Raw genomic sequence first — 13,258 nt, forward strand, 5'->3', positions numbered from 1 at the left:
AAAATATCCTCATAAAATATAACTTAAATTGCATAAGAGAGGATATTTTAGTAATTTCATAGGTGAGTTGGTGCCTAGTTGACCCCTGATCAAGGACAAAGTCAAAACTTTATTTTAGGAGGCCAGAAATAAATTATAAAATTTTAAAGGGATCAAAATACACTTTTTATCATTGTATATGCTTATTGTTTTAGAACTTTTTAAAAGGATTAAATTGAATTTTATTTTTGGTGAAAAATTAAATTGAAATTTAATCATCTTTAAAGACCAACAATCTCGTGGCCTAGAACAAGAATATTTGTATTATGGCATAAGAGCTTGAACTTAATGCTCAACAATTCCATACTTACCCCGAATTATCAGAAAAAGATAAATGATATTTTGCTATTTGGGGCAGATCCCTAGCTACCCTCTTTGACATCGTTTCTACTTTTTTTGATATTGTTTTTACCCGTAATATCAACTCAATTTCTACTTTTTTTTTTTTAGTACCGTTTTTACTCGTAATATTAACTCATTAAAATATAAGGGTGAAATCTCAATAAAATACAAATAGCTATTAGATATTTTGAGTTTATTTTTTTAATTTAAGCATTATATAAACTAATATACCTTCAAAATAATCCTTGTTGTGGCACTTTTCTTTTTCCTACTCCAACCTTCTTTTATTCACTTTCCGTGTCGTTTCCACCACCATACACAATGCCATCAGGGGCTCAACCACCAATGTCACCGCCAGCATCACCACCGTCTCTGCCGTCCCAACAAACTCCACCGGAACCACCACCACCACCACCACTGAAAATCACCCGTACCAAAACACCGACCGGCATACTTTTAGGAAAGTACCAATTGGGTCGCCTATTGGGTCGTGGGAGCTTTGCAAAAGTTCACGAAGCAACTTCACTCGACGATGACAACACCGTTGTGGCGGTCAAGATCATAGACAAGACAAAAACAGTCGATGCCGCCATGGAACCGAGAATAATCCGGGAAGTTTCAGCCATGCGCCGCCTACAACACCATCCAAACATCCTCAAAATCCACGAAGTCATGGCCACAAAGACCAAAATCTACCTTGTCATGGAACTAGCCTCAGGTGGTGAGCTTTTCACCAAGGTTTTACGCCGTGGTCGCTTGGATGAACCCGTCGCTCGTAGGTACTTTTCCCAACTTGTCTCTGCCCTCCATTTCTGCCACCAAAACGGTGTCGCTCACCGTGATGTAAAGCCGCAAAACCTCTTATTAGACCGAAATGGAAACCTAAAAGTTTCAGACTTTGGTCTCTCAGCTCTGCCTGAACAACTAAACGACGGGCTTTTACATACAGCTTGTGGAACGCCGGCTTATACAGCTCCCGAGGTTGTCCGTAGGAAAGGGTACGATGGTTCCAAGGCGGATGCTTGGTCTTGTGGGGTTATTTTATTTGTCTTGTTGGCTGGTTATTTACCCTTTGATGATAGTAACTTGGCGGCTATGTATGAAAAGATTCATCGTAGGGAATTTCAGTTTCCAGCTTGGGTATCAAAGCAAGCTAAAGGTGTAATATGGCAGCTTTTAGACCCGAATCCGAAAACCCGAATGACCATGGTGAAGCTAATGGAAACTTCATGGTTTAAGAGAACTGTAACGACATTAAGACCATCATTATCAGACAACCATTTGGAAAGCTTGATGCAAGACAAGAAGTTAAAACATAACATGAGCTGCAATGGGGTTAATGCTTTTGACATAATATCTATGTCGTCAGGGTTGGATCTGTCGGGGTTATTTGAAGGAGGGGTTAATAAGAGGAAGGAAAAAAGGTATACCACAACATCAATGGAGTTGGATGGGGCGATGGAGAGGGTTAGGGAAATTGGGGAGAGATTGGGGTATAGGGTAGAGAAAGGGAAAAGCGGAGTTGTGGGGTTGGGGAAAGGGAGGGTGGTGGTGGTGGTGGAAGTGATGGAGGTGGCCGAGTTGTTTGTTTTGGTGGAGGTGAAGATGGTGGAAAGTGGTGGGGTTGAGTTTGAGGAAGGACAGTGGCTTGATTTGGAAGCTGGACTTGGAAACATTTTTATTTCTTGGGACAATACAGCTCTAGGTTGATGATGGTTTTGTTTTGTAACATACATGAAAGTCTTTCTTGTTTTTGTTTTCCATGTTGTATTCATGTAAATGAATAAAATTTATATTGATATATTGAGTGATCAAACTCAATAAAAACTCCCTTTGCCCAGAATTTGATACAAAAAATAGATGTTGATGTTCACAAATAAGTGAAAATTTGATGCAATACAAAAGAACAAAACAAGCTAGATTTTTTACCGCAGATTTGGTGGTAACCTCTGTATACAACTGGGATTGTTGAGTTCAATTTTCGTTCATAGAAAGAACGAAGTAATCTGAGTTCCGTATAACATAAAACCCCAAAAGATGAGCGAGTTTCTCATCATTGCTTGAATCAGGTTCTTCTCCCTGAATGGAAGCAAAGAAGAAGACCTCGGCACAGACGCAGCACACTTAGCCATCAGAGAAATGGATCTTGATGAGGTGAGTTTATGAGCAATCCTTACCTCCGGCAGTAGATGCAAGCCTTGAACTAAAACCATTGTTGCATTGAGATCCTAGAAAACCAAGTTTCCGAGAGGATTCCGTCGATCAAAGTCACAAAGACTTAGAGACTCGAGTGTCACAGCCAAAAACCAACATCAAAACACAGCACAAACCATGGGCCAAAAAGTATTATTATTCCGACCTGAAGAGCTGGAATCTGGCATCAGGACAAAGCCATGGATGGAACGGGAGCCGGTGGCCCGCTATTCCATGGCCAAAGAATCAATCACCGTTACAGCACCTAACCTAAAGAAGCGGTCAGGGTGAAGAAGCGGCAGGTTACAAAATTGAATGTTGTAATAGTAGGAGCACGAAATAGAATCAAACGTAACACAAGAAAAGTAATACAAACACAATAAACTGTCAAAATATTGAAGTGTATAATTTACATGATAATATAATATAATTTGAAAAACATACGCAACCTATTAGATGATGTTTGGAAGCTCAATGTTGATGGTGCATATAGTACGGGGACTTCGAGAGCTGCTGCAGGTGGTGTTATTCAAGAGCTATGTTCTAGGTGCCGCAACACATCGTATAGCTGGCTCGTGACAGCGATAAACGCGAAGTGACCGAACCGTTGCTCTGCTTATCGTTCTTCCCTGTTGTTTGCAGCCTGTTCCACACATTTCATAAGAACTGATCCAAGTGACTTGAATGTGCACCTATCACCAAGTTAAATGCAAGCACTCAATCATTTGCTTAAAAATCCATACTGCTTTCACGGCATACAATATTTCTATTACACATCATTATAGTTGAAGAAGTTGAGCTCGAAATTAAATATAAATATTCAAGTCTGAATTTGAGTTATGGCAGTTCATGCACCACTGCCTAAGACCAAACATCTCTTTATTTCAAGCTGAGTTGAAAACAATTGGTGCAGAAGCATGCAGCAGGTTACAAAGTTGAATGTTGTAGGAACAGGACATAAAATCAAAAGTAACACAGACCCACACACACAATACAATCACACCGTAAACTGTCAAGAAATATTAAAGTGTTATAATTTATATAAGTAATATATAACCAGTGTATTACATTCTACAGTCATTGTTAAATCGAATAAAGAGTTTAATGTCTTTTAAGTAAGATCTCAAGTTTAAATATTGTAGATAATAAAATTAGATGAAATCTCACGATGCGCTTCAAAATTTTGGTATTCATCATGACCCATAACCGTGTTAATTGAGTTGATACCTATATCTCTTATCCAAATAACGCATTTACTAACCTAGTTCAAGGCGGCACCAAAAATGTAGGTAGGCGCATTGGCCCCTCTTGACTTGGTAAAAATTTTCTTTTAATCCTTCAAATTTGTGAATTTCAATAAAAATATACTTTACTTTCAAAAGAAAGAAAAGTTATAATTCGATCCTGGCTCCAATAAAAAGTTTCTAGCACTGTCCCTGTCTTACCTGTGAAGTAATACACAGAGAAGTAAACTGCTTTTGATGAACTCTTGGGCTATATTTTCAATTTTGTAAAATTGACATAAAAAACCCGATAAGGTCCATCACTTTGGGCTCAAATGACTTCAACACTTTAGGCCCATCATCTGATAAGGCCCGATATGACCAACAACACCACCAGAATTAGTAGGTGGGATTTAAATGCAAAACATATAGGGAGATCTCTGGAATTTCACTGTTAAGAAGGATGATATATATATATTTGAACAATCTCGTTATAAATTCTGATCATATTTATTCTTTTTGATACAATGCCTAGAATCACCTATAGCCCCTCTCCAATCCATAAATAAGAGGATAATGCACTTCAGCATACTCGAACCCAGTCCTCCTGCATTGATAATAATGTTCGTGCCAATCGAATTAAGACTCAATCGGCATATGTTTACTTTCTAATATTAAGGTAATTAATTGATAACTTTTTTGTGAAAAGAAATGATAAATTACATCAAATCAATTACATAAAAAGCACCATTCTCTGTCTTTTTTGTAAAAGCTCTAATATTTTCTTATGTGCCTCAAGGACATGTAGACTTGATTTCCACTTCAGGTTAAGTTTAACAAGTTGATCCACAACCAAATTCTATTTTTTGATATGTATTTGATATTCCACTACCCTTCAGTCCTTATAACACGTTAGGTCCTTCTGAGCACAGTAATATCTAGATCTTCTAATCTCCAATTATTCAAGGCTTGAATTACCTTAAGATTATTAGTCTGAATTATGCTTGATGACCATCCCCCCTCCAACTAATTAAAAGGCTTTAATTTTCCGGTCTGAAAAATATTTAAATGAAACAATGATGTCATATCAGCAAATCAAGACACGTAATCAGAATTTTAAGATAATTAATTAATGATTTAGTTGATTTTAACTTAATTACGTGTCATGATTTTAATGAAATTGATATATGTTAATGTAGTGTCACTGTTTTGTACAATATTTTTTTGTCTATCACTCCACTTATGATAATCATCAATTTCAATTGAGAAACTAATTACAACATGATTGGGAGGACGAGGGTTTAATGTTGTCTAAAAATCTAACTCGAGTGATGTCAACGGAAGACTTGAAAGTTAAATTAAAAATTTATGGGGTTTTATTGAAGAGAAGAGTTGATCTAAGGGCGGAGTCAAAAAAAAATTTGGGAGGCCGGAATTTAGTTTTAGATTTTCAATAGTAAAAATGCAATTTCACCGTTTTAATAGTTTATATCTTTATAATTTTTAAAGGATTACATAATATTTTTATTATTTTTAAAGGCCAAAGTATAATTTTACAATTATTAATTTAAAATTTTATAAATTATAAATGACAAAAAAGAAATTTTTTCACTCTAGGAGGGCCGAGACATTGCCAACTCTAGGCAAAGCTACAACTCAATATATCAGAGAGGATTCAAATCTAAAATACGCTCAAACTTAAAATAATCTGACCCTAAACTGAATTTAAAACAATCTAAATCTAAAAAGAAATGAATAAAAAAAACCTAAACCCATCTAAATTAAACTCACAAAGAATAAATAAAGACAATATCATGAAGAGATGAAATAATTGATCCAAAAGCATAAAAGAAACAGCATACAAAGGTCGATTGAGTATTAGCTCGATTAGCATGGGCATTGTTGTTAATGTAAGAGGACGTGAGTTCGAGTGCGCTGATACGCATTATCATCCTATTTATGGATTGGGGAAGGATTTTAAATAATTCTAGACATTGTGTCAAAAAGAACAGATACAATGAGAACTTATAATGAAATTGTTAAAAAGAAAAGAGGTAAGCGGCATCTGAAAAACACATCCCCTTCAAGAAAAACCTTTTGACTGAAACTGCTTTGGTGTCCAAATCTCTCCCATATATTAGAGTGCATCACCTAATCAACCCATTGCTTGCATGCCATATCCCTACCTATGAACTGCAAAATTCATCATCCATGGTGTGGTTGGGGTGATACCAACCAGGTCTTCTAAGAACATAACATATGAACAATTACCAAACATATGCCATGTGCTCTGTTTTACACTTTGTCTTCCACCAGAAGAAAACAAATAATTGTCTGAAAGTTTTAGTCTGTTAACTGTCTAGGATACCCTTATTAATTAGCTGAAATTTTTGTATGCAAATTCCAGGGAAGAATCTGTTTCCTACTAAACAGATAAGAACAACCAAATATATCTAATATCAAGTGACTATAGTTTTACATATTTGTATTTCGAAAACAGATCTAAAAATAAAACTTTGGGGATCACTTGATTCAGATCATGGAATCTTGCCAGATCTTGTTTCTTTGATACCTTCTGCCATTATTGCTGTAACAAGGAGACTGATACACAATGCTTATATTATAATACGGGTGAAATTATATGTGAATTCGCTCATCAAATTAGTTCTTTTACTATTAAATGAATCAATTTAAATTCTCGATCTAAATTGAAATAGTGTTAACATTTACCGATTAAAAAATATGTAAAAATGATTTTTTTTTCTATTTGCAATTCAACCTCGAATAAACCATTTCATGTTGTAAAAATGAAAAGCTTTCAAAATATAATTTTATTAAATAGTTAAAAATTGACATTATATTATCCCTTTTAATAGTATAAGGATTAAATAAATTCATTTAATAGCAGATAGACTAATTTGATTCAGCCCCTATAAGTCATTATAATAGAGGAAAATGATAAGTATATTCATTTTAGAGTAAACTACAAAAATAGTCACTTTTGTTTGCCTCAGATTACATTTTAGTCACTTATGTTTGAAATGTTACGTTTTAGTCACTTACGTTATCGTTTTGTTACAAAGTTGTCGCTCTAACATTAAGCTCTATTACCTCCCTAACGGCAATCCTATGTGGTAGTCCAAATAGGTTTTAAATGTCAACTGGGACAAGAATAGGTTTTTAATTATATAAATTTAATTAATTAAAAATTTTAAATTAATTACACCTTGAATTGGAAAAGAAAAATTGTTCGTCTCCTTTTTCTTTTAGTTTTCTTTTCCATTGACTAAAAAAACTATTCTCATCCCAGTTGGACATTTAAGTTGGCATTTAAAACCCATTTGAATTGCCATGTAGGATTGTCGTTAGGGAGGTAACAGAGTTTAACAGCAAAGTGACCACTTTGTAACAAAATGATAACGTAAGTGACTAAAACGTAACATTTTAAACATAAATGACTAAAATGTAATGTGAGGCAAACAAAAGTGGCTATTTTTGTAATTTACCCTCCATTTTATATTATGTTATATAAGATTGGTATAATTTGGTTTTAATCCCTCTATAATTATGACATTTAAAATTTAATCTTTCTACTCTAAATTATTATAATTTAGTAATACTGTTAGTTGCTTTTATATATGAAGTGATGACTGGAATTTATTGCCACAACTAATAGTATTATCAATTTGGACTTACTAGTATCTGAAACCCTTTTTCGTATTCTCAAACTTGAAAAAATTAGGAAGTATGAAAAAAGCATTAACTTAATTATTATATTAATCTTATAGCAAATTAAACCAAGATTAAAAAGGTCAGCAATGGCGTGGGGCTCCCAACAAAAGCATACCTTTTTGCTTAAAAGATAAAAAAACATTTGGTGCAGGAACAAATGTTTCACAAAGTCCCAAAAATTTTCTCATTGCTCGATAATATTTTCTTAGCAAAAGGTATTATTAGTTTAATTATCTCACTAACCAATCAGCTCCTGGAAAATCTGGGTATAAATCCATTTATTCTTGAGAGAGGACAAAACCAAGTGGATTTATTCCTTCCCATTTGTATAGATTATGTTAATGAATCCCCATTCATTTTATTATTATATTTTTTTCATATGTTGGTATAAGATAAAGTTCTTACATATTCTTTTTAGACCCTAAAGAGATTATATTAAATTAAATGCTTGCATATGAAGTTCACTGTCTTATAGAGAGGGAGATTAAAGTAATGGAAAGCAATGAAAAGATTCTGACTATAAAATATTGCATTTATTATTTTTTGCTTCTCTGTGGGCATGTTCATTTCCTGGAATTCTCACTGTTCCCAATACAGCTTTCAAGTTTCAACTATGGGTGGAGGGAAATATTTAGGTTTTTTTTAGTTTGAACAAAAGGAAAAAAAAATGTTGGATGAATTTCTTGAGAGAAAATGACGAAATGTGATCCGTTTGGAGTTGAAATTCTTAATTTATTTCGGATTGCATGTTATGAAAAATGGTCTCTTGACACTGCCGCACATGAAGAAGCTATAGGTTTGCATTGTGAGAACCTCTCATCGTGTGTTTGAATAGATAAATCATTTAAGAAATTGAAGAGTTTGCCATCGGTGGTAGCATACTTGCACTCATACCTCATTTAAGGCCTTGTTCGCCTATTCAGGCTTTTGATAAGACGTTCTCATTCTACAAACTTTTCACCTCTTCAGGCGTCATAAAATGGAAAGACAAAACCCCTTACTGAAAATAATATTGCATGTGTTAAGACTTAAGAGATCTGTTGACCCATAAATAATAACGCTTCTTTAACTTCTTTTGAAAGAGTCGGAAATCTTAATTGCGGAATTAAACTAAGGTTATTATTTTCTGTTTTCCTTTAGATAAATGTAGTCTTTTACTTGCACACAACGATGATCTGCCTTGGACATCAAGGAAAATAAAGTATGTGTTGAGTGAATTCATTGCAAATTATTTTATATGGGAAAGAATGTAATTTATAACAAACCCCCTCTTTTATGCTTGAATTCTGGGCAAAATACATTTAATATACATGTAAATTAATTCCTACTACTTCACAAGTCAAAACACAAAGGGTTCCTTTCTCTTTGTAAATGCTTGAAGACTACATAATTAAAGCTTTACCAAGCCTTTAAGCCATAGTGGACTTATTAACCCTAATCAAACCCCATTTTTATTCAATGGTTTTGGAAATATCCATTAATTTATTAAGATTCGAGTTTAAATTTATTGAACATCATCTTTTAAGGTCATTGTGTAACTTAAATTAAATTCCATTTATTCGAATACGAAAACAGATAAATGATTGATGATATGAAAATGGAAAAAAAACACATCATTTTATTACCCATATAAGTTTTAATTGTACATACATAGATAAACACCTGATATACAATACAAATTTTGTTTCTTTGTTTTAACATTACATAATCAAAACTTTGGGATAATCCACATCTATTTGCTGAATTTCTTCAATCAATTCTTTGCTTACAAGTTTGGACTTTGAACCCTTCATATTATCTGGGTTTCTTTAATAAGTCCTTCAAAAACTTTCCCAGTCCATAGAATCTGAGATGACTATCTATTGAAGCCAAAAAAATCTCCTTCGAGAACCCAAGCTGATGATACCTCTCCGTGAAGGAGACATCAATGGAGATCTTCAGTGTTTTTCATGTTCTTAGGCAAAGTGTTTTTTTTTCTCATACACCACGACCTAATCCTCTAGCTTCTGATCCTTTCATGATCCTTAATCTCTTACATGATGTGATGAACATTCTGTAACAAAAAATAGTAAGCCAACCTTGTAAGTTACATGCAATAGACGGCATAACCAGGAGAAATGTTGGCAAATATAGAGAGAGAGTGACTGTGACTTACCCCCATGGAACATCACCGACTAGCATCCAATCTCCATCTTTGTCTTCATAAGTAGGTGCATAATCTGATCCTTTATAGCCTTCTCTTTCAGAGTACTCACCTGAGCCAAAAAAAAAATGAATCCCCAAGGTCATTTTCACCAATCTTGACACCAAATAAAACCACATCATGTTAAGTCATGTTCTTACCTATGGTGAACTTGAACATGTTCTCAATAGCCTGTAATAATTCAGGGTACCCAGAGTAAACTTTAAGGTCAATTTTTCTTAGATATGGTGCTCCATCCATGCTTACTTTCACATAAATCCCACCACCCTCAGACTCATTTTTCTTTGTCTGAATATTGTTCTTTCTATAAGACCGGATCGGTGGCCAACCCACGATTTGTGCTCTGTAATACATAAAATGAATCCATTAGTGGAATGTCACAGTAAATCAAAAAAAGAAAAATAACCCTTTTTCTTGTTGAAGGACTTACTTGGGAGGAGGAGGAGCAGTTTCATTTTGATCATCAGATTTGCAGCCATTTACTCCACAATCATCATCAGCTACTTGTTGCAATGATCTCTTGTTGCGTCTAACAATGGAAACTGGTTCTGTTCCAGGCAACCCTAATCTGAGTTCAGTTGCCTTGAGATTCAGATCATTGTCATAACCCACACTGCCTTCCATTTTTTTTTCTTCAAATGCTATACCCAAAGTTGTAAGTTGCTGTAAGTTACAATATGGAATGGAGGATGAAGCTAAGGGAGGTATTTTTATAGGGTGGTGATGGGGGGGGATGTTCTAATTATGATGATTTAATAAAGGGGTGGTCCAAGGGGGTGGATTAAGGGGGGTAATGAAGGGGAAGGGCATTGTGATTCTTTTTCTGAAAGCATGAATTATGGACAAAGGCAAGGTAAGTTGTCGGTAGCAATAGCAGCAACTTTGAGGCAAGATGGTCCCTGTCATTGGGGGACAAACTTGAGACAAGCTCAGCCGCCCATATGGAAAAGGATTTCAACCTTCAGCGCCATGGTCAAGCTTCCACTTTCATTTTACATTTATACACTGATAGTTAATTATGTGACGTTAACAAAGTTACTGTTGATTTTTGGACTCAATTTTATGGAAGGTCACATCGGTTTAGTTTTAAAATTTTAAATTTATTTCATAAATATTTCTAAAAAATAATATTTTTAAAAAAATTTAAATTATTTTTACTAATTTAAATATATATTAAAAATATATAATTCAGTTCAGCCTAGAGTAATTGCAGTTTTTAAACTTAAATTGCATACACCGTCCAAACACATCGGTTCGGGCTGGTTTTCAGTTTTTCATACTCAATCCTAGCCTTTGCCTAAATACCACTCCAACTTAACGTAAAACAGATGAGTACACTTGTAATGATACAAAAAAAAAAGAAAAAAAAGTTTAATTGTTTTTATCACTTTTAATGAGGTGTCAACATGATTCATTTATAAATATTTTTAGTGAAATCAAGGTGTTTTTCATGCTCATTTTATAATATTAATTATTTTTTGGTTCATGATTGCCCATTTATCTCCAAAATTTGTCGAATTAGAGTTCTCTCTTTAAAAATACAATGTAGGTGATATATTGATAACATACCTTTTAGGATATTATATAACATAATTTTAGTTGAAATGATAAAGTTAAAATAATAATAATAATAAATTATAGTATTTTGAGTTCAAATTCATAACCTCAAAATAATATTGTAAAAGGCATGGGCTTGTGCAATTTCATAGCTAAGTTGGATCTGGTTGACGAGTGACATAAACTCGATCAAACTCTTAATAATAGTATACATAAATACTTTCAAAATAACATTTGTTGTTTTGTGAAATGAATAAATTTTTAGTAATTTCATAATCGAGTTGGGATTTAATTGATGGATGACAATAACTCAGTTAATCTCTTAATAATTATATAAATTTAGATATAAAAACATTTATTTGATTTTAAATTTTTATGTAGTATATTTAAATTTTTATTAAAAATATTCATATAAATTTTTTCGATAATGTTTTTTAATCTGGATCATTAGTTGAATCGGTCAAGTTATCAGTTTTTTAATTCAATCATAACCGATTCATAACTACTTTTTAAAATGATTACTTGACTGATTCCTAATTCAATGTGTCCGACAAATAAGTTTAGTCCAATTCAATCCGTACTACTTTTTAGAAATGATCAATTAAAGAAAAAATCACACATTATTTACTATTTTTAATATTTCTAAAATTCTTTTCACCTACATAATTTTAATTTATATAAATTTTATATATTTATTTACATTATATAAATATCTATATTATTTTTATATTTTATTTTAGGCATAACATGAGCATGTGAGGCAAGAATTTATAGGGCTTACTGAATTTGCTTAATAAATTGTGGGGTTCATTTCATGTGTAGGTGTCATATATATGTTTGCAGGTCACACTTAAATTATTCCAATTTTATGTTAAAATTTAAAGAAAGAAAGGAGTTTTTATTTAAAAAGCTTGACCATTTTTTTAAAAAAAATGATATTAAACTGTCATTTTATTTGATATTTAATTAGTTTTAAAGTGTTTATAGGTCGGATCCGATTTTAAAATTTTTAAATAAAAATTAAATATTAAAAGATTATAATAATATTTATATGTTTCAAAAATTACATTTGAATAAAATATTTAATTTAAAATCAAGTTAAACCAAACTTACTCAAAGTAAAAAAAAAATTCATTATCTAAATTAATAAGTGTTGGCACAATGGTAAGTCACATTACATTATTAAAGGGAGACATAAGTTCGAACTGTAGAAACAACATTGTTGGAAGGGCCAACTACAAACCACGAACCCCAAACATAGACTACTGTAAAGTGTTTGATTTTAATACACTTAGTGACAAATAGAATTTTCACAAGTATTCTTATAATGATGATAAGTGTCTTTTAAGTAGATTTTAGAATCTAAAAATTAAAAAAAAAATTGGATGCTTGTCACTACTGTTTTAAAAAACCGGACTAGTGAATAAACTAGTCAAAATACTGATTTTTGGTTTAACCAGTTTAATTATCTGTCCAACAATAATTAAATAACCAATTAAAGATTCAAAAGAAATTTAAAAAAAGATTTTGATTTTTTTTTACTGAGAGATCGATTCAATCTTTTTATTTGAATTAGTATATTAATCAATTTTCGATCCAATCAACCCAATATGATTCCGACCGCACTGCTTATCACCATTATAACCCTTCTTGTGAAAATTTCATGTTTTTCATCTTAATTTTTTTTTCTACTACCAATTAATTTAACAAGACCATATTAGGGTTGAAGGATGAGAGTCCCTACATTGTCCTCTCCAATGAATAATGCTAAAATTGAAACTAAGATGAAAGGCATTCCAAACGATGAAATTAAGTGTCCATTTCAACCTCACCCGTGCACATTAAAAAGCTGTTGCCTCATTATTATCCTTGTCCTCCCATTCTCATACACATCCCATCCCATCCCATCCAGAGCTAACCAATCTACATTTACAATCACAACAAACACAATGCCATCATAAAACATATG

The 13,258-nt window shown here is 32.8% G+C and overlaps 2 protein-coding genes across 2 annotated transcripts; one reads left to right on the forward strand and one right to left on the reverse strand.

Annotated features, from left to right (window-relative positions):
* Window positions 1-611: 611 nt before the first annotated feature.
* LOC107927620 (CBL-interacting serine/threonine-protein kinase 7) lies at window positions 612-2,208 on the forward strand. The gene has a single exon (XM_016858733.2). The coding sequence runs from the start codon at window positions 703-705 to the stop codon at window positions 2,089-2,091; it is 1,389 nt and encodes a 462-aa protein (XP_016714222.1). The 5' UTR covers window positions 612-702; the 3' UTR covers window positions 2,092-2,208.
* A 6,919-nt stretch (window positions 2,209-9,127) lies between these two features.
* Window positions 9,128-10,582, reverse strand: LOC107927641 (auxin-responsive protein IAA4). The gene is made up of 4 exons (XM_016858749.2): window positions 10,163-10,582; window positions 9,873-10,075; window positions 9,685-9,784; window positions 9,128-9,582 (listed from the first exon to the last, which is right to left on the reverse strand). The coding sequence occupies exons 1-4, from the start codon at window positions 10,354-10,356 to the stop codon at window positions 9,507-9,509; spliced, it is 573 nt and encodes a 190-aa protein (XP_016714238.1). The 5' UTR covers window positions 10,357-10,582; the 3' UTR covers window positions 9,128-9,506.
* Between the last annotated feature and the right edge of the window lie 2,676 nt (window positions 10,583-13,258).

The sequence above is a fragment of the Gossypium hirsutum genome, chromosome D02, assembly GCF_007990345.1.
Source record: "Gossypium hirsutum isolate 1008001.06 chromosome D02, Gossypium_hirsutum_v2.1, whole genome shotgun sequence".
Classification (NCBI taxonomy): domain Eukaryota; kingdom Viridiplantae; phylum Streptophyta; class Magnoliopsida; order Malvales; family Malvaceae; genus Gossypium; species Gossypium hirsutum.

What these genes read in the sequence shown, in the direction of transcription:
- LOC107927620 (XM_016858733.2), top strand. Translation starts at nt 703, where the DNA reads ATGCCATCAGGGGCTCAACCACCAATGTCACCGCCAGCATCACCACCG.
- LOC107927641 (XM_016858749.2), bottom strand. Translation starts at nt 10,356, where the DNA reads ATGGAAGGCAGTGTGGGTTATGACAATGATCTGAATCTCAAGGCAACT. An exon ending in ACTGCTCCTCCTCCTCCCAA is followed by an intron (nt 10,076 to 10,162) that starts GTAAGTCCTTCA and finishes TATGTATTACAG; the next exon opens with AGCACAAATCGTGGGTTGGC. An exon ending in GTCGGTGATGTTCCATGGGG is followed by an intron (nt 9,583 to 9,684) that starts GTAAGTCACAGT and finishes TTTTTGTTACAG; the next exon opens with AATGTTCATCACATCATGTA.